Genomic DNA, 25,503 nt, shown 5'->3' with positions numbered 1-25,503 from the left:
TGTAGGTGTGTGTGTGTGTGTGTTTGCACAGCCATGTTAGCAGGTGTTTGCAGTGTAAGTTCATTCATTTGAACAGATGATTGTTATGTTGTGCATTGGACTGAAGTAAAGGACGTATGACAATCCTTAGAGAAAATATAAATTTAATTGAGTTTTTAGAGAGAGAGAGAGAGAGAGAGAGAGAGAGAGAGAGAGAGAGAGAGAGAGAGAGAGAGAGAGAGAGAGAGAGAGAGAGAGAGAGAGATTTTCTTTACATCTATAAAATGATGTTCCAACATTAGTATTATATATGTAATTTCGGCAAGACTTTACCATCAAGTTCACTTATTTAGAACTCATAACCAGTATAAAAATACATAGTTAATCATATGTTATAATACACTGTAATGTAGCAGAGATATATTATTGATATTTTTGTCAACAGTAAGTGTTGGCTGGTGTAGATGATAATAGTAAAACAGTTGTAATGATGTAACGTATTTTTCCCAGCAGATTGATTATGATTGTTAGCAGATAGTGACCAATAATATATACTAGTTGCTTAAAATGTTCTTGATTTTTGCTCTTCTTTTTGGGATAGTCGCTTAAACATGTCACTAATAATATGACCACTGACATAAGAGCAACCATTGTTTCCTGAGTTTGTGTCTTTCCAGTTTGCTAACTGCACACTGACAGCTTTGGGGAGACTTCATCCCAGCAGAGCTTCCAATATGAAACACAGTCAAGCCTCCACACAGTAAATACAAAAGCCATGTAAAAAAAACACACACTTGGCTTCAAACCCTAAATTATTGATCCTCAACCTACTTTCTTAGCGTGCGCACAAACAGACAGACGTCTTTTTATGCATTTCATTTTCTTAAGCAGCGCTGACCAGCCTCACTCAGTGCCAGATTATAAAGTACACCTCACTAGAACCAAAGCAGTAGCAGTCCTTCAATGAATGGTCTGTTCATGAAGGTTATAATGCTCAGTTTGTGTTAAAGCTGTTCAGAGAGGCGTTGATTCAACTGTGTGGTCACTTAGAGACTATAATGCGCGTGCTCTTGAATTGTATTGCGTTTCAATTATTTATGCCGGGAGGGTGAATAGAAGAAACACCTCTTGCCAACAAGCTTGAAACAACAATTGTGATCACTGATGTAAAGGCAGTAATACACAAGGTCACAGGTATTGATCCCTCGCAGACCATCTATTGACCCATCATCTGTACTTTATTCTTTATTTTACTGATTTGGTTGACCTGTATTTAACATCTATCTCTTTGGAGTGTTTTCACTGCTGACTTGTTTTGGGGCGTTCAACTCAGAATACCTCGAACTGTGGATTAACTTGCTGAATATTTCCCCATTTTACGCTTTTGTTGATAAAATGCAGACGTATGCCATGATCATTTTTGAGAGCGCAAGATGACATCTTTAAATTGCTTGTTTTGTCTGACCAATAATCCAAAACCTAAAGAGATTAGGTTTACAATCATGAAAAAAAGCTTCAAATCAGCACATTTGAGAAAATATTTGCCTTTTTCTTTTTTTTGCTTGAAAGATTACAATAATCAAAGTAGTTGTGACTTAATGTTCTGTCTGTAGAGAAATAATTTAATCATTTCAGTTCTTAATATTCTATCATTCCTTAGTGCATGTCTCTATAAATGTAAAGATTCTGCAGTAACCATCAGTATTCTGGGTATCATTTTATTATTGATCTCCTCTAGACGTGATCTTCTTTATGGAGTGGAAATCTAATCAGACCCCTGTTGAATAACAGATAGTCAATATGAAATATAGAGGATGTTCGCCTGCTGAGGCTTTTCAATTTTCTTCTCTTTTAATGGGTCATGCTGGTCTCTGGATGTATTAATATTATTGTTTATTTTGGGAGGGATCGGTGTGGCATGATTGAAAGTCTGTGGTCGTGTTTGGAAGGGACAAATCTGTTTGGGGGGTTTTTTCCTCCTTTTTTATCGATTCTTGTGTAGAAGCACAGCTGCTCGCAGGATCCATTATTGTGCCGCTAGTTGCTTTAGCTCGTAGTTAGAAGTGAAAGCCATTTATCTTCATCAACAATGATAATGAATCTTCTTTCAGCCTCTGCAGCATTTGCTCCAGTCCAGTCTGGTGTTGTATGAAAAGCTCCCGTGAAACGATGTGTTGAGTTCAGGGAGCATTGGTGTCTCCTGCGCTCTCACAGACAACAGGGACGATCTGTCCACTCCTGGTGAACGATGTTTTCCCCTAATGGTGGAAACACAGTTTCTCTGCAGGCATGTTGTCACAGCCTGACTCTATCTTCTTTATCTTATTGGTTCTGGTGCATTTTTCTGCATAATTTGGACCTTTTTATACTGAGCTAATATGCACTATAAATATAAGTATATGTACGATACACAAAAGAAGACAAACGTTAATGCAGATAAAGTATGTTGTTTCATAATATAATGTACCTTCTTGATTTGACATATACACACAATGTATTATTTTTGTTACCAATTAATCTACAGTGAGTTTTTGGTTTGTAAAATGTCAAAAAATACAACTTTGCAAATGCATCAGGCAAAAAAAAGCATCAAAGAAGTTGCAATAAGGACATTTCTGTCACTTTTTCTGGTTGGTTTCACTATGAAATATATATAGTATCTCATACATTTTTTTTTATCCATCAGTTATTAAAACTGTGTATATTTTTTGCTTTCCACACATTTTTTGTCTTCTTTTCGTCTCACACATTTAACTTTTCCTCTTTTCTTTTTTACACTAATGCATATGACTTAGATAGTTGTTTCCAGACGCGTCAGTGCTGGTGATCTCATGAAGGTAATGAGATGTGGTTGGAACCTCCAGAAATAGAGTCAAGATTATTTTATTACATGAGTCATTGCTGTGTTGGCTCTTCCATTAGCTATATAACAATGGACCTCATATGAAGACTTTAATTCTGTCTTGTGTTCGGCATACAACAGAACTGCATTGTGGATTACATTTCGAGCAAAACCCCATGCTCTTAAAGTTTCACAAATAAGTTTAAAAGTCCGGCATGAAGTACTTCTGTTGCCCAAACAAAACTACGTTTCCTCTTTGTTTTGTTTTGTACGTCAATCATATGCTTGAACCGGCTTTGAAACAATAGTTCAGTCCAAAGAAAAAGGTTTTCCTCAAAACATATTATTTGAGAGTGCATGTTTAGTTGTATGAGAATGTTCTGGGAGACATTGTTGGAATTTCAGTGAGTTTCACTTGTTTTTGTTGGGCTCTCTGAGAGAATTGGTTTCATGTAGACTGATGAAGTGAAGCTACACTTTTGTGCTCAGTGAGAATGTTGCTAAGTTTTTGATACCAGCACAAATCGAGCCCGTCAGTGTGACAGCGTGTGCGTGGATGAGACGGAGCAGTTGGTGTAAAAGGTTAAACAGCTCACGAGGAGGACAAAGCAGAAAGGGTCTTCCTGCTCGGAGACACGTGGTTGCATCTTTTCCTGAACCGTACTGTTCCCTTGAAAGAGACAGAAATGATCGAAAACTAACTGCAGGACTTCCCACAACAAGTCGAGGAGGCAGCAGATCTATAAAATGGCTGCTGTGTCCACTGAAAAATGATTATATACTTTGTTTCTGGGTTCCCCGTGTATGAAAGCCTCATCCGTGGGTCACTTAGGATAAAGATCAATGTGTTTCTGACCGGCAGCTCAGTCGCTCTCTATCAGCAGTAACTCATCTCTTGAAATATTATGGATCAGATTGGATATCATTCAAAATTGACAAGACATAATGAGGTGGTCCAAGTGCATATCAAGTGCGCCAAAAATGGCGCTAATAAAAGCTGAAGCTGCGTCAGTGTTTTATAAATAAACTGACAGAAGTTCAACCCAACCAGCGGCGAGATCTTACATATAAATGATGTGGTCATGACACATCTATGGATAAAAGACACACGCACACACACACACACACACAGTGCAGGCAGCAGCCTGAGCTTTAATAACTATCATCAATACAGATTTTCAGTGTTCATGATCCTAGACAACCCCGTCATTACACCCACGCAGATCGAGCTTGTGACTCTGATGGGTAAACATTAAAATGATATTACTATGGACTCGCTGTATGAATGTAACACGTTTCCCTTTTCAGTTAAGTGCTGGGAAAAGTTGAGTCCTCTACAGGCCTCAAAGCTCTGTCATTATTTCTTCAGAGAGACACTTTGTGTTTGAAATGGAAATTGCAGAGTGGCAATCGAGTCCAGAGAACGAGAGAAGTGTGTTGTTTATGTGTGTTTGTCCAGGAGTGTGTTTGAGTGATGGTGAGTCACTCCATGGGAGGATAAAGTATCATTTATTAATCATCGTTTCAGGGTCATGCTCCGCTCTCTGTCTGCTAGTGAATAATGGAATTGAGAGACATTTACTTTTTTATGTTTATGCTAATAGATGGTATTTTGTGCAAATAGTCATCATCTTATAATGGTCTCATTTTGATGTCGAGTACTCCGTTCCTTCTTTAGGCTGTCTTCAGAGAAAAGCCTCTCAAGCTTTTATTTTATTTAAAGATTAACATTCAATCAGCAATAATGGATTTTTTTGCTTTACCCGGAGTCAAACCTGGTGCTGCCCAGTAAAACCAGTACAACCAGTACAACCAGTACAACCACAGTCTTGACCCATCCGCAACTAAATGTTTCTTTCTGGAGTATTTATTCTTTTATTCTATTGTTGTTGTTGTTGTTGTTTTTTGCTTAAATGTCTTGCGCTTATTGCTCTATCCTTGTTTCAGATTTCTAAAATCTGGGAAGAATCATACATTTTTGTTGACGGTCGTTTAGGCAGTTTAAAAAAACAATCAGAGCAACTTTGGGTAAATTATTTACAGGAATAAAACCTTTTAATAATTGATATTGTACGAAATGGAGATACAGTCTGATTATCAGACTAGTTATTCAGTATGAAGAGAGAGAAACAAGACAAAGTATGAACAAAATGAGCACAAAAGGTACTGAGTGTTTTGAAAATAATTCTGAGGGAATTAAAAGAGAGAGTTGAACATATTGAGTCTTTCACACCTTCTCATGGATCCTGGGCAAAACTAGAGGTGGTCTGGCAGAGAGACAGAGAGTGTGATTGTGCAGAAAAATACGAAGCACGAGCAAAGTACAGTTTATTATAAAAGCAATTTTAGCATAACTGCATAGATGTTTGAATTATTCTTTTCATTTACTCACAGTTCTATTAAATTGTGCTCTCCTGTGTGACCCAATTCATTTCCAAGAACTGCAGACACAGATCTGCTTTGCTGCTTTGGAAAAATGCAAAAAAAAACAACATACAAATAATTATTGTCCTAACAATAATGTGCCATAAACGGATTCAGCTGTTTCGCACAATCAATCCAATCCAATAGCTCGACACATCGCTGCCACCGTTCATGTCGTGTGTGTCATTATTCATCCTCCAGCTTTGTCTCACCACCATCATCATCATCATCATGTATGCCAATGCTCACAATCTCTGGCACGCTTTCCTCACTCACACACACACACACACACACACACACACACACACAAGCACAAACACACACACTGCCAGCTGGTTTCCCTTCCCCTTTCCTCCCCTGTTCACCGAGCAGTTCATGGATGGATTTGAGTGTGCACACATCTCCCCAGCTACAGACTCATCCCTGCTGTTGTTACGTAAGAGCCGTGCAAAGATTTACAAATCAGATTATAATAGCCACAGGCCGCACACTCTGAGAGGATAGAGGTCAGTAAAGCAACATGCAGAGCCAGTGGACTGATGCTGGCATGAAACGCTGGCACCCTGTCCTGTCTGGGTCCAGTCAGTTGGTACTCGATGCCCATCTGTCCTGCAGGTATTGAATTGTCTGATCTGAGCAACCAATTTAGGGCTCCGCTTTTGTTGCCACCGCTTGTTCCTGTTTTGTACGACGTTACAACCAGGCGTAGCTTTGAATTTTGTCCCATCTAATGCCGCCCCAAGGCCTTGATGGATTACTGTCTGTACAATTATACGGTTGGTTCTAAATCGAGTATGAATATCCATCCACAGTTTGGTCCCTCTGGCGCTGCAGTGTGTCTAGGTTTTAACGGTGGCAATGTAGATTCCAGTTAAGAGGAATGTAGTCCGACATATTGTCGAGTCACAGTCCAGCAGTGAATATAGTCGATGCAGTGTTGCATGAGAAATGTGACGATGAGAACAGCGAGGCCTTGAGGCTGTTTGGAGGTGAGAAGAAGAAAAAAAGGGAGTGTGGAACAAAGGGAGGAAAAACAAGAGAGGCAATCTGGGGGAAAAAGAGACAAGACAAAGATCTTCTGGGCGTTATGCAATTGTTTTTGGCTTTTCAAGATTTGGCACTTGTGTGTTATAATCCCAACCGATCGAAGCATTCCTGTTTCTCTACCTCTGTCCTCTTTCATTATCCTTTTAATTCTCTTACCCAAAACATGTCAGTGAAAATAGAGAGTTTGAAGGCCAGAAATAGGTGAAGTACATGTCACCTGAACCTGTAAATGACAGAACGAAAAGAAGTTGGGAGATGCTCACACAGGTAGGTGGAGAAAGAGAGGTTGTAATGCTGTCAGAGTCAGATCCTCCCAGTGTTGTCCAACAGCAGTGACTGTCCTCCTAATAGCCTCACTAATCACTCTTGTCATTTTTAATCTCCCTCTTCCACCCTGGGCATATTTAAAGCAACGGCCTCCGTGTGCCTGGCCGGGATTAGACTAGTGAGCAGGAGAGGAGGAGGGAGGAAGAGGAGGCGTGGGAGACCGGAGGAGGGAGGAGAATAGCAGCAGCAGCAGCAGCTCACATTGGGTGCCATGTGACTGATGCTAATGCTAACAGTACAGTTGTGAATGCTAAAAATAACGGCTCACACAAAGGTGAACTGGCTGTTGTGTTTCAGGTACACTGCAGTCAAACTAGATTATTAACGTGTCACCACAGTATGTCTCAGTCTCTGTATATTAATTCATACATTGTGAACATCACAGTACATTTAAAAGTCATGATGTTTATATCCTCCTGCAACGGCGCCAACCATGGCCAGAGGCATTATTGTGCTTTTCATGTTGTTGTACTTATTTCTTCACAGTCCACCAGGACTCAAAGATGAACTGACTCGAGGTCATTGAACAAATGTCACTTTGATCGTGACGAGATTGCACACAAATGGCTAATAGGACAACGTGATGATCACGTTTTATCCAACGGGTCAAAGTTCATCTTCACAGTGACATCCTAATTGTTCTGCAAGAACCCTCTTCTGGTCATATTTCAAAGTCAAATCTATTTTATTTATATCCCTATATCACCAACCAAAAACTTGCCTCAAGGGGCTTAGACAACATCCTCTATCGACATCCTCTATCCTTAGACCCTCGACTGGAATGAGGAACTACTCCCAGGCTTTGATCTGGTCCTTCATCCCTCTCTTCCGCAACAAGCTGCCAAGCTGCCAATCTGCCACAGCTCATGTAGAGAGGGTGAGAAGGGTTATCCAAGGCGGCTTTGATTTTGTCCCTCGTCGTCCTCTCCACTACTGCCTCCACACTGTGCAATACAACCTGATCGCCTTTAGCTTTTTGAGACTGCTGACCTCCAATTCTTGATGTCACCAACCCAGAACACCACCTTCCTTCAAAGCATGTGTATTCCCTAAAAGTCTTCACTACATGTATTATATTTTTCTGGACTGACACGGATAAAAACTGCAACTTCACTGCTAGATACGTACAGTGTCTAGCAGTACGTACCATGTATGGTCCGCGAGGCAGTCAGACTAGTTGTTATCTTGTTTTGATAGTATAAGTCCTTGGCTTTTTTTCCTGTATTTACAAATGTACCTTCTTTTTTTTTCACCAACAGCTTGATGGTACTTTTAACAACTGAGACACAGAAATGACAGATTATTGTTGTGTTGTCTTTCCTCAGAGCGAGAGAGAGAAAATACAAGCACGACTGCTTTTTCAGAGTTAAGAAGTAATGGATTAAAATGCAAACGGAAGAGCTCCCCTTAGATTACTTTTTTGCAAAGATGGATCCACTAATCCACAATAGTTTGTAAAAAATTGAATTTATGTAAGATTTTTTTTTTAAAAGCAGATGAAGACACACAAGAACAAATAAGCCAACATCATAGCCTCAGTTGGTGTGTGTGTGTGTGTGTGTGTGTGTGTGTGTGTGTGTGTGTGTGTGTGTGTGTGTGTGTGTGTGTGTGTGTGTGTGTGTGTGTGTGTGTGTGTGATGTAGTATTGAGTATTGATCACACTGTGTTCTGCTGTTAGTTGTGTAATCTAATCCTGGACTCCTGTTTAAGAGCAACAGCAGACGCTTTAAGTGTCAGAGTGCGTCGGTTTCCTCTTCAGCAATTTAATAGCATTAGTTCAGGGTGTCCTACAGGTGTAAAACCCTGCTGCTTATACTCTCCTGTTGTGTTCCCAATAATCTCTGTGAGCAGTTTGCTTTATGGAGAAGAAAATACTGTCAGCCTGCTGATTTTATATAACAGAGTGGGATCCAGTAAGTGGTTGTTATTTTGGGGACCGAAGTAATAATTACATCTATCAGCGTTGGCTGAAACCCTAAAAGTATGGAGCGACACATTCTTTAAATTACTCATAAAAAAACAAATGTATTGTCCTGGCTGAGAGCTATGAGAAGATTTAATACCAGTTCTAACAATCGTCTCGTCGCACTCTTCCCGTTCAAATATATCTTTTCAATTTAAATTGCATTTGAACATCCATTTAACAACAAAATGAAACCAGTAAACAAGTTAATGGGGAAGACGATAAGACAGCGTGTCCTGCCGGTTGATAAATGTCATGCAGATCAGTCATGACTTGCTGTGAGTCGAGAATCTCTCTCGGCGGGAAATGCACTTGAAGTTGACCTGTCCACATCAAGCTGGTTTCCTCACACCTTGTTTTGTCATTTGAGCCAAAATGCTGATGTGCCTTTAAAGAGCCACTGTGAGAGCATGTCAGGACACGCTGCTGTCTGACCCATGTGATGATGCAAGAGGTTTTCGAGACAAACAGCCAGGGGAGGATGCCCAGCAGCCTCCGGGCAAAATCTCTGGGCTATTTTCTTCTCCACATTTAATCTGGTCCAATTTGGTTTGCATGGATGCCAGTTGGAGAGAAACAATGGAGAGTGAGGAGAGCAATCTAATTCATTGGTGTACTATAGCTGAAGGTCAACTGTGTGTCGTTTCTGGTGTAGTTCTGATTTGGTTACGATTGTTATGTTTTATCTGCTTAATATTTAGTCCAGAGTTAGTCCAGAGGGAAACATTTTATGATTATTCCAGATGATGAATCCTGAGGACTTTAGTTCATGAACACATAACTAGACATTTCCAATCGGCCTCTAAAAGCTGCACTCTGTTGTAGTGCTAATTAGTAAACGCTAGCAAGCTAACACACAAACCTAAGATTTTGGTGAATGTGGTAAACATTACACCTGCTTAATATCAGCATATTAATGTTGCCTCTGCGCTGTGGAAAGCTTCACAGAGCTGCTGGAGGCTGTCGTCTTGATCTAAGTTCTACATTTAGCTCTTCTTATTTTCACCCGCCGCCACAGCGACGCTGCTTTAGTTTCACACCTTGTGAGTCTGTATGCTTGTCATCATGGCAAAATGTTGTCCTGGGGACGCGTACTCGTCCAAATGTTTATGATAATATTTAATTCAATTTGTATGCAAAGTATGTGTCATAAGTCTTCCAACAGAAGGGAGTCTTTGAATTACATCATAACAGAAAACAATTGCTGCACCGTATTTGGAATAGCCCTCGTCCTGCAGTGAAACCTTATCCCTGTACTGCCTCTTTGTCTGGAGGCATCACAAATCAGCTGCATGCGAATTCACTCGCACTATCGGCGCCGCGCATGACAGCCTTTACTACTACGAGCGCTTTGCATGTGACGTAGCAGCCTGTGACGTCCCGGGTTACACGCATCATCTCTCTCTGCCACTGCTGTTGTTTCCCAGCAGCCAACTGCGCATTTTTCCTCATCTCTGTAAGGTTCACTTCACACTGCCTCTGCTGCTGCGCAGTTCACCTTGCCGTGTCCTTCCCCTGCAGGGAGAATAAGGAGATAGAGAGAGAGAAGGTGCGAGGGGAGGGGGGAGGGGGAGAGAGAGAGAGGGAGGAAGAGAGAGAGAGAGGGAGAAAGAGAGGTTGGTTCTGGAATAAGGGACAGATAATGGGGTCAAAAAAGAGATTGGTTGTGTCGTGGTGCTGCTTCCCCGGGAGGAATTAGATTGCTGGTTTCCAGTAGCTTGGTTCACATTTACTTAGCGTATAGGTGCTCGCTGCGCGTAAAGGAACAATCACCAGTCCCGTGGTTTTTAGCTGCCATACAGTCCTTTAGCATCTCTGAGTGTGTGCACGGTCGTCCTGGCATGCATTTTTCATCACTGTGCTGAAAATGCTGTCTCCTCAGCTTGCAGCCATGAAAGCACAACACCGGCTCCGTCTTTGCTCTCCACTTTGCAAGTGTCTGGGGGTTTACCATGCGTTGACAGCAGCTACGGGCAGCAGCCTGCACAGCAGCGCTGTTCCACTTACTCCAAACAGCCACCAACAGCTCATTTCCATTCATTCAGTTGCTCTTCCGCTGCCAAGCTATACGCATGTCCCTCCAGGCCCCGCTTGACAGAGTTGTTTTTCATCAATTTAGCTTTACAAATAACTGACTTCCTCTGACTCCGACACCCTGGACTCTCTTTACCTCTGAGCCAAATCAATCTTTGATGTGGGGACACACAGAAACAGACTCGTGCACAAAAACGTCCATCTGATTTTAGAGCTTTGAAATGCTGTTTGTTCATCTGTATTCATCCTCAGAAGTTCTGCTGGTGTTCTTCCACGTAAAACTGACCTGCTTATAATATTTGCACTTTCTCTTGAATGTAAGTGTTCATGGTGTGTTGACGTGTTCCCTGTAAGTTGTATTGGTTGAGGTACATTTGTTTTCGTTGATGTCATTATTCAGTTCGTTTATAAGCTGAATTGCAGGTGATTTGATTCAAAATTTGATTAATCGTAATTTTTCACACTTACTTCAAACATTTCCCAGTTTTAGTTCCTCAATAATGATAATTTGTTACATTAATTGTCTTATTAAATTGACCAAGAGCCTCTCTTTTTTTTTTTTACAATTTTAATGCATCATAGATCTATAGATTCTCAATAAACTTAACTTAAAAAAAAGTGTCGGTCACAGACCTATATGTACACATTAAGTACACTGTCAATACAGAACAAATTAGTCATTTATAGCCCTTAAATGAACTGTATTTTTTGCTAAACACTATATTTCCTTTTGAAATCCTGCATGTAAATATTACAGTTAGCAGCCTGCTGATTTCCTAAGTACCTTATCTTTCCTAAGAACTAATGGAAAAATATTATAAATAAGTGTAAGTTTATGGACACAAAACTAAATAAACCTACTAAATTAGTTCAAACCCTGCGTGAAGTGAATGGTTTTCTAATAAAAATGAGTCCTCTTGAAGTTTTTCAACCTGGTTTCATAAACCTTGGTTTAGAATATCAGAATATTTATCTCTTTACAGACAGAATACTTGATAATATCCCACAAAATGGCGACTGTGAGGCACAGCCGTTACTCACTGCTACATATAAAGAAAAAGATGAGAGCTTCATCCTTTTGATGCTAGCTTCCTCTTTGTCAAAACATGTATCTCAGCTCCAATGATTCATTAGCGTGTGTGTGTGTGTGTGTGTGGGTGTGGGTGTGGGTGTGGTGTAATGCGTACGTGCCTCAGTTTTCTATCTAAAAGAAGGCCATGTTTTGTTGTACATCCACGTCTGAAACCAGGTAGAAACTCCACGTACTAAACTCCAGTCGCACTGTACCAGGTGTCCTCTCCGTCAGTACAGGAAGCCATTAGACGGCTTGGTTGAACACCAGAAGCGTCACCACATGCGTTGCTTTCGGTGGCACAGCTGCGGACACACAAGCGCACACACATAAACACGGCCCATGTCAGACATGGACGTGACACCACCATTGCTGTTTTGCAGCCATTTCTTTGACTCGCACACACCTCCATCTCTCACAGCTCAGTTTGTCCACGTCTTCCGAGCGATGCCGCCGTCGTTTCCATCGCACTGGTTTGTCTCGGATCATCAGGTACAACCAGCGAGAGAAATAACAGGAAGTTACAGACGCTGAGACGCACGGTTCGCACTGTCCCTGGTAACCCGAGCCCGGGGAGGTATCTGTCTCCATGGCAACCAACCCGAGGAGGATTCAAAGGCAGTGTAGTGATGTGTAGGTAGAGCTAATGACAGGAAGTGTGTGTGCGTGTGTGTGTGTGTGTGTGTGTGTGTGTGTGTGTGTGTGTGTGTGTGTGTGTGTGTGTGTGTGTGTGTGTGTCATTGCTGTCAGAATATTGAGCTTCTTCACAAGTTGTATCAGAGGATAGTTTTGCTCAGATGACTCATAGCATATCCCTCCTTCCCTCCTCCTCTCCTTCCCTCCTCCTCTCCTTCCCTCCTTCTCTCCTTCCAGCCTTCCCTCCATGCCTCCCTCCTTCCTGTGTGGTTTACACATTTCACTCCGTTAATTGCATCTGCGTCCCTATTTCAGGATCTTTGAATCGTTTGAAATGAGATTCACTCCAAGAAAAGATTAATAAACTTTATTTATAGAGCACTTATCAAAACAAAAGTGCTTCCCAGTCAAATAAAATACCAAAGTGATGAAATACAAGAAGGGCAATATTCTACATAATAAACAAGAAATGCAAAGCCCATATGTCAGGAAATGCTTTCTTATATAAAATATGGTTTTAGAAGAGACTTAAAAGAAGACACAGCTTTATTAACACACAAGCTACAGTATGTCGCCTTTAGTTTCCAGCTTGGACTATGGAAGAGACTGAAGACTACTGCCTTTGGATCTCATACTATGCAAAGGTTCATAATGGATTTAGAGGTCTAACTTATAGTCTTGCGCTAGGTCATGAAGAGCCTTAAGATCTTAGTGATTACCTTTAATCAATCTTAAAGCAAACGTGGAGCCAATGTAAAGAGGCTCCAACAGATGGGATGTGCTCTTATTGGTTCTTGTTAAAAGACTAGCAGCTCAGCTCCGTACAATCTGTAGTCGATTAAAAGTGTTTTGACGAAGACAAGAGGAGATAAAAGCAGGAGCAAGAGTTCCTGCGTCCTGAAAAGTTCAAACAGACTTGGTTTTTGCAATATTTCTGAGGCGATTGAAACGTGATTGGACAAGCTTTGTGATGTGATGCTCAAAAGAAGAAAATCAATCATTTGTATTGTTAGTATTATATATGAAAGAAGTAAATGTAACGTGTGGTTTTTCAGTCTTATACTCGAGGAAAGACTTCATCCACTGACCTTAACTTTCATGGTTTCTTTAGTCACGCGCTGTGACATTCCCTGAAATCTTTTTTCCCCTCCCTCAGTCCGTCCTCTCAGGGCCTCGTCTGGCCTCGTTGTGTCAGATTGCTGCCCCCTCGAGCCATCTGGTTACATCACCGATTGGAGCTGGATGGTTGCGGAGCTGGAAATATTATGAGAGAGGGGACAGGCGCCCAAAGGCCTTGTTTCTGTGTTTATGTCTGTGCACGTGGCTCTGTGCCATGTCTGAAGCTATAAGAGCCAACGCTCTTAGCTTGTTGCTGCCCGTACTTTATCTCTTCCTCTCTGCTGCGGCGACGGAGAGTCCCTGCATGTGTTGTCAGTGAGCCTGTCACGTCCAAAGCAGGAGCCAACAGACTGCCTGTTGACTAGATTGAGTGAGACGGGTGTATTATTATTATTATTATGTGCATGAAAAATGTGGGTACAAATATGTGTGCCTTTTCGTGTGATCTTTCCCCAAAATGTAAAAGACGCCTTGCAACAAGGTGTTTAAAGCAGACACTGTTTCATTTAAAGGGGTCTGAATCTTGAAAGTGTGAGCACCTAAAGCTGTCAGAGGTTTTATTCGTCTGCTCTACAGACACGTGACAACCGTTGATAACACATTATTACTCAATTCTAATTTGTTTAAGATGTTTTAAACTGATTGGAAGATGAGTTACAAACTCCTGACACTGTTACCCATGAGCACCGGCGTTGCTGCAGTGAGAGGTGAGACTCACGCTGCTGTGTGATCTTTAATTTAATGGATTTTCTGTTACGTGATGCACAAGGTCAAGCCGATATCCATGCTTTTATTGTTTGACTTGATCTTTATAGAGACGTTGTGAACCTGATGTTGCAGAAATCCAAACTAATTTACAGCAGATAAGCGTCTGACTAGTTCCTGATAGACCGATGAGGCAGGCTGAAGTTTATTATATAACGATATAAACTTCTACATTTTGACAAATGCAGGCGGAGAAAGAAAATCGTACCATTTGCAATCTGTGGGATTTACTCTCTCTCTCTCTCTCTCTCTCTCTCTCTCTCTCTCTCTCTCACCAATATGTTTTTGCAGAAGGTTTTTATTTTGTGCCATTTCAATTATGAGCTTCACGTCAGTATCGAGCATTGCAGAAGTGGACTGACCTTTCTGGAATTCGCAGCATTTCCTACGTTCACATTTTCAATCAATGCACCATCCTTTTTTTTTCAAGCTGACAAAAGCTAAAAAACCTCAACATGTTTGTCTTTGTTTGCTTTGCAGAAAGTGAGTGAGAAAGTTGGAGGTGCGGAAGGAACGAAGCTTGATGAGGACTTCACTGAAATGGAAAAGGCGAGTCTGAACTCTTTTAATTATCCCTTTAATGGAAAATATGTGCTTTCTTTTATTATTAGTTTACCAGAAGCGTATTCAAATGTTTTTGGGATTTCAACAGACTTGTGTCTTGGATATATCACTATCACGATATCTGCTGTATTATTGGAAAACTGCTGTCAGGTTATTAGATTATCAGAAATAACAACGTTTCACCAGAAATATTTCTCCTGCTAGTTTTAGATCTAAAAGGGGAAACAGTTTGTGACTCTGGGTTTTAATTCAAAATGCCAAAGATGGTTAGAGTTATCAACTCTTTGTTGAGAAAATATACAGCAGAATGATGTGTTTGTATTGAAGTGAGTCCTCTTGAGTCGTTCGTCATAGCACTCGTGCTTTTCCAGCTGGAGGATTTTCCCCATACTCCTAGATTTATCTACGAAGATTTAGTCTTCACAGGCGTGTTCATTCTGGCAGGTTTTGTTTTGACTTGATCGTTTATAAATCATTTAAATGATGATTTTTCTCCCAAATTCCTCCTACGACAAACAAAACAATGTCACTGGAGTTTGATTTGTATTGGACTCAAAACATGGCCTGTTGTTGCCAAAATGTTACTGCAATGCCACTATTTTGTGAACAGTATTTATTTGTGTGTGTGTGTATATGTGTGTGTGTGTGTGTGTGTGTGTGTGTGTGTGTGTGTGTCTGTTTGTTTGCTTGCATTCCCTGAAAACATCAATGTCCTGAATAACATATTTCTGTTTTTTCATTTTGCATGTACATGAGGGGCTTATGTGTTTTGAGCATCAGTGCATGATAGTGCATGTGTGTATTTTACATGCCATCGTGTGTGTTCATGTGCTCGTGGTTCCTGTGTGCTGCGGTAAGAGAAGCCGAGCGGTCGGGAGCTGGCGAGTCTCATCCCACTAATGAAGGATATCATGGCCAGCGCTCAGCTCTGCACGTCTCTCTCTCTCACCGCACTGAAGAACAAAGCAACACTTTCTTTTATCTTGTTTTTTCGCTCGCTGTAACGGACGCATAAATTATTTTATCACTGTTATATTCATCTCATCCTCCCCCACAATCTTTCAGTAATTACCTATTTTTGTTTCTAGCTACATCTTTTTTTGAATGTTGCTTTACGTTGCGGTTTACAGAAGATGGACACCACTGCTCGGGCAGTGCTGGACATCATGACCAAGACGACTGAGTATCTGCAGCCAAACCCAGGTGACATAACCCAGCTGTGAAAGACCATAATGTGACATATTGTTTACATGCAGGCTTGTTTCCCAGCCGTCAATATTAAAATATGTAAAGAATATTTTTAAAAAAAACATATACTATGTAGCTTTTAAGCAGCAACATGGTCACATACATAATTTACACCTACAAACATATATACTTTATATGATCAACAATGCTTCGTTGAATCAATACAACCACTATGTAAATATTTTCTTTTAAGTACGTTATTGTGAAGAATTCTTTTTCTTTTTCTCTGGGATATAATTCTTATCTCTAATATATATGTTTACATGATGTTCATCTCGCACTAGTTACAGGGTTTCCCCACGTGGATTAGCGGCTCAGAGGAAATGTTTCAGGACCTGCTTAATTCAGCTCAGTAGGTTTAATTGATTGACCGATCACACCATGTGATCGGTCAATCAATTTCACCGATGTGATCACTTCATACTTCTGCTTTGAGATTATTAAACAAAGCAGGGAAAAATAAAATAATCTGGACAGTCAGGTGGGGACGTGAGAGGAACATTTGCATCTGGAGTGGCGGTCAGACGGAAAAAAGTTCCTCACTGGACTAACAGACTCTGCATCAAGTTGAAATCAGTGAATTGATAAGTAACGCACATACATCATGGTTTTGCATGTGACGACTGAAATACACACTAGTGTGTTGCTCATTGGCCTTTTAAGTCTCCAAGTAGAGCAACTGAATATTTAATCATAATCCAGTCACTCTGGACATATCGTTTTCAGAAAAAAAATCAAGCTGGACGTCATCTGTAAACAACAAAATTACACTCAGGTATTGTTTTAAAACGTGGCCAAACGTCCGGCGCAGTGGTGCTTGTTGTCATGAGTGCTTTGCCTTCACAGCAACCAGAGCCAAGATGAGCATGATGAACTCCATGTCGCGCATGCGGGGGCAGGAGAAGGGACCGGGCTACACGCAGACCGAGGCCATCCTGGGAGAGTCCATGCAGAGGTTTGGCAGGGAGCTCGGAGAGGAGTCCAACTTTGGTGAGCAGCATTGAAGCTCCTCGCAGGAACAGAAGAACACTTTTGTTACGTCTGCTTCAAAAGAACAAAGTGGAATCATGTTATTCCCTCAGGGATGCAATGTTATGAAAAATGCATGGGTCTATTTTTCAGAGAGTGAAGGTATTAAAGAGGAAACCCTTCAGAATCTGATGTGGATCCTAATGAGATAATGTTCCTGCAGATGGACCTTTTTACTTTTCATAGGTTGAGACGCTATTCATGTTCAGTTGTTTTGTGTCTAAAAGTGTCTTTACCTTTCCAGGCCTTGCTCTGATTGATGCGGGGGAAGCCATGCGTGAGCTTGGAGAGGTGAAGGACGCTCTGGACATGGAGGTCAAGCAGAACTTTATTGATCCAATGCAGAACCTCCACGAAAAAGATCTCAAGGAGATTCAGGTACGAGAGCAGAACGTTGGTGAAAAACCGTAAAAAGAAAAATGCAACCAGCAATCCAGAAGTCATTTCTTGGTCAAACATTCGACTTCACTCTCTGGTCTTCTTTTGCAGCATCACCTGAAGAAGATGGAGGGTCGTCGTCTGGACTTTGATTATAAGAAGAAACGTCAGGGCAAAGTGACGGAAGACGAGATCAAACAGGCGCTCGAGAAATTCGACGACTCCAAGGAGATTGCAGAGCTGAGCATGTTCAACCTGTTGGAGAGTGATGTAAGTATTATGTTTCTCACGTGTACCTGTGTTAATCGCATCATTTGCATTCAATGTTGACGCAGCTGGCTTTTTTGGGGGGGTTTGTTTTTGGTGTTTTGTTGAGTTTGTCAACACAATGATTGAATATTCTGTCTTAAACGTTCTGCTGTCGCGATGGCCACGATCTCTACTATTCCCCTTTTCTTCTTCAAACCATGTTAATCACAGGGTCATCGCCCTGTTCTTGTTTTCTACACAAACGATTGATCAACGGATTACATGTAACCTACCGCATGTAATCATTTTATCAAAATGAAACCGAGCAGGAAATGGACTAAATGACTGAAACGTGATTGTGTGCATGTGGCAATAGCTGTTTACTTCAATTTGTTTGCATAATGTGTGACATTTTTATGTCATAACACTAATTTATAAAGTGCCAAAAAAATGAATACAGTTTATTAAAACCACCAAGAATATTGGTTGAGCCAGCTCACCATGAGGTTAGTTAATTAGGTTAGTTAGCTCTGGAGCTTTCTATCACACAATCTACCTCAGCACATGATATTTGTCTAGTTTGCAGAGAGTCAAATCTCTATTTTAAAGAGCTTTTTAAGGACTTCTTGTCCATGTTGCCTTACAAACAGACAATTCCATCACAACAACTCAAGGGAGATGACATTGAAAGCTCCAGAACTATGCAATGCTTTTTCCAAGGTCAATAATGAACTGCTCTCAATCCTGTGTGTGCTTTTAACATTCCTACCAGACGTACTGTAAATCCCCAAAGAGCACGCAGTTTATTAGTTTTAGCACCTGAGTTTAAGGGAATCTGAGTCCAGGTCTCAGTAACGATCATCATCGTAGGTGATGTGTTCTAGCAGCCGCTGTGTCGATGAGTAAACGGAGACATCTTCAACAGATTGAACAGGTGAGCCAGCTCGCTGCACTGGTACACGCTCAGGTGGAGTACCACAGTCGCGCTGCTGAGATCCTCACACAGCTCTCCAGTAAGATCGACGAGCGGTCAGTACTCTTCCTGTTTCACACATTTGTATTTTATCGTACATTTTTGGATGTTCCAACGATAACATATTATTTTGTCGTCATGAACTGATGTTTTTCCTCGCAGCATTGCGTCAGAAATACACTGTGGTCATTTTATTCTCTATTATTTGTTAATTGGGTGATTGTGTTGCGCCGCAGGATAAGGGACACTACTGTCAAACCGAGGAAAGAGTTTGCTCCTAAACCACGTACGTCTCTGGACTTCTCCTCCATCAGTGAGAACCACAATGGAGGCATCCACAGTGCCCGCTCTCCAGGTGAGACCCAGAGTGCATTCGCTCAGAAACATGTCCAGAAACTAGTCCTGGGTCTGTAAATCCACTCAATCTCATGAGTTTCTGTTCAGACTGATGTGAAGTAAGAACAATAACATTTGTTGATGTATTTTTTTTTTGTGAAGGAAAGTTTCTGGGCTAGTTTCTATGATTTTTTTTTTTTCCTTTAACAACCCTTTCTTTGTTTTTAATTTGTACAATAAATTCTCAAATATCAGCCTGAACTGATGCTGGTGGGGGAGGAAAAAATGTGTGTGATGCATCGCCAAGGCACACGGTCATACACACGACCAAACACATAACCCACCCGCTCCCATTTCACTCACCAGACGCACAAAACCCTCTGATATTCTAGCTTCTAGGTTTGAGATGGTAGCCACACTGACCAATCACAGCGCATGTTCATGATCACGCTCGTCTCGGGTCTTGAGAAGCTCTTCCATGTATTTTAACCAGACTAATCTCACATAGAGGAAGAGAAGTGAAATGTGATTGGATAGAAAATGCTGTTAAACAAGTCCCAAGAAGCCATACAAGAGGCCTGAAGGAGCAGATGAAGGCAGCTGTGACATGAGAGACTCGACTGAGAGCGACAAATAATTTTAATACATGTAGTATATCTGTGAAAGACAATTACAATATAAAATAGTGATAACTATTTAAAAAAAATATTTTTATTTTTAATTATAAAATAGTTATAACTTTGTGATCCTGTTTCGGCCTAGAAGGACCTGACGGCCCACCACTGAAAATATGTAAAAAGGCCGATATTTGAGAATTTACGATGTTTGCTAATTGCTTTCTTTTTTCCCAGTTCTTTCAGTTCCCACCGTTTCAGTTATTACATGTACTGATCAGAATATCCCTCAAACCAGAACTAATCAACACAACTGTGCGCTCTTCTCTTTCCCCTTTATGATTTGTGTTTATTCTTCCAGGGGCGAGGTCTCCAGGTGAGCCAGGTCAAACTTATCCGTTAACCCGTTTCTCTGTCTGTATTCTCACCAATTTGTTTCTTCAACATCACCCTTCATTTACACAAAAAAGAAAACCCCTCAAACATCTTTATCCTGCTGCTTTCCCTCCCCGCCTCGCCCTGGTGTTGTTTTCTCCTCCCTCTTTGCAGCAAGGTCTCCACTTGAGACAAAAGTGAATCCCCAGAGAGATGCAACACTATCTCTTCTATCACTTTGACATTTTTTGTTCATCTCTCATTGTGTTTGTCTTTGTCATAAGAAAATTGTTGCAGTCAATAATACAAATTAACAGACAAACAAGTGCTGTCCGCTCACTATTCCAAGAACGCCCGACCTGCAGTAACAAAGAAAAGCTTAGCGGCGGACGAGCGTTTGCTGTTTCTGTTTTGTTCTCCTGTCAGTCCTCCGATCGGTCTGATCCTCTTGTTTCTTTGTCTCTTTCAGTTCATTCTCCCACTTGTGTTTCTTCTCGTTTTGTTTATTGACCTTTTCATTACGCCGCCTTGCCGCACATGCCCATCAGTTCACTGTTTATCCATCTCGAAAAATGCTTCTGCTCTTTGCTCACTTTTGTTTTCTCCTTTTCCATTCGCAGCAAGATCTCCAGGTGAGCAAGGGTGACTTGGGAAGAGATGCAAAATTGCTCTATGACTGTTATTGTTATCCTTCTTTCTTGACTTTTTTTGCAAATGTATTTTTTGTTCGCAGTGCAGCTCGTCTGCTGTGCTGTTTCTGTACTGTTTAACTCCTGGTTTCTCTTTTGTCCCTATTATTTTTATGTTTTTATCTTCCTTAAATTGTGAAAGGAATTGTCTGACGTTATGAAAATGTGTTTACTAGCTCCGTGTTTGGTAAGAATATTAATACATCTCTTATGTCTGGACGCTAAATATGAAGCCGCAGCCAGTTAGCTTAGCATAAAGACTGGAAACATGCAAAGGACTAAAGCACCGAAAGCTCACAACTTGATCAGTTTTATGTGTGGTATGTGCTGCCCTGTTGAGAAATGCAGCTACGTAGCTGTTTTCCCCCCGATGGCCACAAGGGGCAACAATGAGTCCATCCCCATAAGACAAACTGAAACGAGCAGCACTATTACCATACTAGAGTCATGCTTCATCAAAGAATCATTTTTGAGAGAGAAAACTTGAAGGACGAAGACTAAATGGTTGTTAAAGAGCAGCGCAGAGCCGCTTCACTGCGTCTCCCACACATGACACATGTTTTCTCCTCATTCCAGTCTGTATGCTATGCTAGCTTGCTAGCTTGCTGGCTGTAACCTTAAGAAATATGAGAGTTGTATCAATCCTCCTATCTGCCTATAAGTGAGAAGATAAGCATGCATATCAAATGTATAACTATTCCTATAACCATGGGATGACTCTTTATTATTTTCTGGTAACTGATGGTCATGTTTTGTGTTTTTCTCTTTGGCTTTCTCTACTCCCCTGTGCATCTTCCTCTGCTTTCCCTCTTTCAGCCAGGTCTCCAGGTGAGCCTTTCTCAAGCAATCATGTCGTTAATCTATATATGCAGCATCTCATCTCTTATCTTTTACCTCTAGTCTAGTCTCAGGTCTATCTCTGTTTGTCTTCTCTTATCTTCTCTTATCTCCTCCACTCTTCTCCAGCCCCCATGGACCAGCCCTGCTGCCGCGCACTGTACGATTTTGACCCTGAGAACGAAGGTGAGCTAGGCTTCAAGGAAGGCGACATCATCACCCTGACCAACAAGATCGATGACAACTGGTACGAGGGGATGCTGCACGGCAACTCTGGCTTCTTCCCCATCAACTATGTGGATATCCTGGTGCCGCTGCCCTAGGACGTCACCACGACCAGCTGAGTCTGCGAAGGTGACTAAACAGAGCCCCCATCCCACCTACCCCACCCCAGTATTCCCAGTAACCTTTTCCTTAACATTCCTACCAACCACCAGTACTCCGCTTTAAAGGAGTCAAAACAGCAACAACACAATAACAGACGAAGATTGATGACGAATTAAAGCAAGTATGCACCAATTGAGCGTAAAAACTTGAAATGAGGAAAAATCTGCGTGTATGTCGTTGCTTCCCCCTTAATCCCAGGAGGTGCATTCAGGCTTCCATAGTCATTTTATCCATTACTGTCCCGGCTTCTGTCTTGGTTTGAGTTGGCTGTCAGTCCGTCATAATTTTGTGAGTTTATCAGAGCAGCTTTGCAAAATCACGCTTTTCTCTTCTCATTCACTGTACTTTGTGGAAACCTCTACAGTAGATAGAAACTTTTCTCTCACATACTAGGAAAAAAAAAAATTGGTCCACGTGCTTCATGTTTGTTAGAGACTCTAGGTCAAGCATGGTTTCAAATGTTTAACGTTTTAACTTATACAAAAAATATGTTGAGCTAATTTTGTTTTGTTTGAATATTCCTCTTTTTTAATGGTTGTCGTCTCTCGGCGTCCACAATTCTGTCCAAAGGATGTCCTCACCTTTTTAACTCATCACAGTTTTGACAAAAATTGTAGGCTAGTTTCATCTAGTTGATAACTAACAACCAAGATTACCCATCCTATATTTATTTGATTCATATCAACATGTGCACGTATTGGTCATATGTGATTTAAATACCAAAATGACCTGCAAAAACCAGAGGCAACTCCAATTTTAGCTTCAAGGTTTTCAGACAGCACGGTGTCAGTTAATCTGTTCGACGCAACCGGACGAAGCTTTGCAATCTGTAGTTCTTTGGTATTTTAATCTGGACAGGTGAAACTGTAATCTTAATATGTGACATTACCTATCTGAGCCAGTGATTAGTGGAGTGATGAAATGATTTGCAAAAACAAGTTGTGCAGTTTAAACTGTTTGAAGTGATGTAAGAAAACTATGGTGCATAAGTTTCAATCCTCCAACGTGTATTTTATCAGCAGCTTGTGTGAAAATGGTTGATGTATTGTGATATAATAACTTGTAGGACTTAACTGCTCATTGGGGCAACTGTTTCCTTCTGCAGCCAAAGGTTTAGCTTTTATTGCTGCATCCCTACTAGTCCGATTAGTATTCTGTAATTTAGCTGTCTATAAGCTATTGATTAAGGAGCAATTAGGCCTAGCCAGGAGCGCACAAATGGCTGAATGGAATGAGATTTTGTTTTTTATCTTGGTGGAAATGTTTTATTCATTGGAATGATGCAACCTACATTTAAAAAAAAGAACCTTTTCTCCAACATAATATAGACTAAAAGCTGCAGGTTTACCCTTTTCATGTAATTAAAATCCTCAGAAAAAATGCAAGATTATATACATTGTTTAATTCTCACCAGCTATATGGTTGTATGCAGTATTGTGTGGGATTTAATGTTTAATTTATGTACTGATAATGAGTTATTACAGTACGTTTTACTCCGCTGAGCAGTGAGGTGCTGTCAGGCACCCGTTATCCCTGGGGTTTTATTCTCTGTGATGTCGATAAAGTATTAACCCTACTGCAGAATAATCTGTGCAGCAGTTGACACTATTTTCCACCCATCTTGTAGTAATGTTGTGCGTGTACTTTGGGGGCGGGGTCTGGGTTTGCACAGGGACGGGGTTGCAAAGGACCTCTGATGCTGAGGTGTTTCAAATATACTGTCTCTGACAGTGTTCCACATTAAAACAAACACGGCTTTAATCAAAGACCGATTCATTATATTAAGTAGAATTACAATAAATGATGCAATATCAACTGATATCCACATTATTAAGTGTTTTTTTTTTAAGGGAAGCACAACTTTAACGGACAGTATACTTGTTGGCTGACTCAGAAATAACGATAAAGGTCATGAATTTATTTTTTAAAAGCAAAACAATTCCTTTTCTCACTTTTTTTTTAACAATTGTGTGTATCTTTGCCCTCAATGAGGACTGTACAGCTTTTCTGTGTTTTTGTTTTCACCTTGTGTGTATAATTGCGCATCCACAGTAACGTATCTTATTTTTGTAACTGTGACAAGAGTATACACATACAGTATAGATGTATATACACAGTATATTATCCAAAAGCAATGTGAAAGGAGGGATTCTCTGTGCTGCACATGATTGTCTTTGGATTGTTTTTGTTTTATTTGTTTTTGTTTTATTATCTTGCACTGGATTCTAAGACTGTATGCTTGATGTAAAGAAAAAATGTGATAAGTCAATGTAATTTATTCAAATAAATACAAAGAAATAGATATTGCCCCGCCAACTTTCTGTTCATAGAAACACACACACCTCTTGATTCTGTCGCAGACGTGAATCTGTTAGGAAAAAGAATGACTTTTCAAAATGATTTATGATGTGAAATCATTTTTATATGTTGCTTATCAACTATTTACTATCACTATCTAGTGGTTTTTAGAATATAGAGAGCACACAGCATTTGTAGGAATCTAAACTGAAAGTTCAGGTCAAAAAATCTCTCTGAGAACATCGAAGATGACTGAAATGTTTTAATTCTCCTGTTACTGAAACACTATCAAAGTCACTACTACGACTCCCAGCCAGGACAAAGGATATGAACATAAACACGTCTTAGCTGGGATGTACAGACAAACTTTGTAAAGCATGTTCAAATAAAAAGTTTAATCCAATAATTTAAAGTAAATATACTGACTAAACTGATTATTAACTATCACCTCCCAGGTAAAAGGAAAAGAAATAATACGAATAAAAACTAACTTCTTAAAATACTTGCAGCAGATTAATACCCAAACTCTTCCAGTCGGTTTAGTTACAATGATTATTTTACATCATATCTCGTCACATGAGACAACGTGACGACGGCTACTGAGACTTCAAGAAAGAAAAACATTTCATATTAAAGTCGGTGTCGCTCTTTCAACTGAGTTCCTGTCAGAACATCGCTGAAAACACAGTCATCCTGAGTTTACTGTTCAAGGTCTAGAAAATACTATTTGGTGTCTTCAGAAATACAAATATGCAACAATAAAAACACACTGTGATTTAAAGTGATTATTAAGTGTCTCTGGCTGTTTCTGTAGCTCTGGTACCTTTAATAATCCTGTAGGCATTAAGAAGATGTGTTTAACATCAGAGAATTTCCCTTTTTATGATGAAGTCAGCAACCTTTTTAGTGTGAAGCTAATCATGAAATTCTTTATGTCCAATCCAAAGTGTTTGTGCCTTTTCTATTATTTCAGAAAGCTCTCCCTGAGTCCAGGGCTTCAAAAGGACATGTGGCCCTACCAATGAGACAGCTTTTTACATTAGCACTAGTTCCTGCTGTCAATTGCAGCAGCGTTTTCAACAGATGGCTTTCAGTGCAAAGTGGTTTCAGGTACGGGCCCGAAAATTGTCTCCTAATATCTGAAACCATTAAAGCAGCGCTGAAGCTTGTTTTTCGGTCTTTTTTGGAACTTTTAATTAACAGGGCAGCTGCGAGTTTTTACACTTTTATTGTTACTTTCTCTGAGCACAAAGCTGCGTCTCACTGTTGATTTTTTGGAAAGAATCCTAGAATATTTTACTCTATAAATAATAGTACA

General features: G+C 40.5%; 1 protein-coding gene and 1 long non-coding RNA gene across 3 annotated transcripts in view; one reads left to right on the top strand and one right to left on the bottom strand.

Annotated features, from left to right (window-relative positions):
* sh3gl2a (SH3 domain containing GRB2 like 2a, endophilin A1) overlaps window positions 1–24,189 on the top strand; it is a 34,024-nt gene extending 9,835 nt beyond the window's left edge. Inside the window, exons 2-12 of one of the 2 annotated variants that reach the window (XM_068588775.1) lie at window positions 14,689–14,757; window positions 15,903–15,975; window positions 16,867–17,010; window positions 17,294–17,427; window positions 17,539–17,697; window positions 18,602–18,705; window positions 18,886–19,004; window positions 19,961–19,984; window positions 20,595–20,606; window positions 21,480–21,491; window positions 21,630–24,189. In XM_068588775.1, coding sequence (XP_068444876.1) covers window positions 14,689–14,757; window positions 15,903–15,975; window positions 16,867–17,010; window positions 17,294–17,427; window positions 17,539–17,697; window positions 18,602–18,705; window positions 18,886–19,004; window positions 19,961–19,984; window positions 20,595–20,606; window positions 21,480–21,491; window positions 21,630–21,823 — 1,044 coding nt within the window. In that variant the 3' untranslated portion in view covers window positions 21,824–24,189. The remainder of the gene's footprint in view (window positions 1–14,688; window positions 14,758–15,902; window positions 15,976–16,866; window positions 17,011–17,293; window positions 17,428–17,538; window positions 17,698–18,601; window positions 18,706–18,885; window positions 19,005–19,960; window positions 19,985–20,594; window positions 20,607–21,479; window positions 21,492–21,629) is intronic. The other variant, XM_068588774.1, reaches the window with a different exon arrangement.
* Window positions 9,689–12,260, bottom strand: LOC137793236 (uncharacterized). Its single transcript, XR_011078199.1, has 3 exons — window positions 12,095–12,260; window positions 11,808–11,993; window positions 9,689–10,097 (listed from the first exon to the last, which is right to left on the bottom strand). It is a non-coding gene; the product is annotated as an uncharacterized lncRNA (long non-coding RNA).
* Window positions 24,190–25,503: the final 1,314 nt, after the last annotated feature.

Source organism: Clinocottus analis, unplaced genomic scaffold, assembly GCF_023055335.1.
Source record: "Clinocottus analis isolate CAN_PGR_092001 unplaced genomic scaffold, fCliAna1.0.p SCAF_22, whole genome shotgun sequence".
In the NCBI taxonomy this organism is placed as follows: domain Eukaryota; kingdom Metazoa; phylum Chordata; class Actinopteri; order Perciformes; family Cottidae; genus Clinocottus; species Clinocottus analis.
Note: the sequence above shows the minus strand (reverse complement) of the source record. Positions and strands in the feature narration are given on the sequence as shown.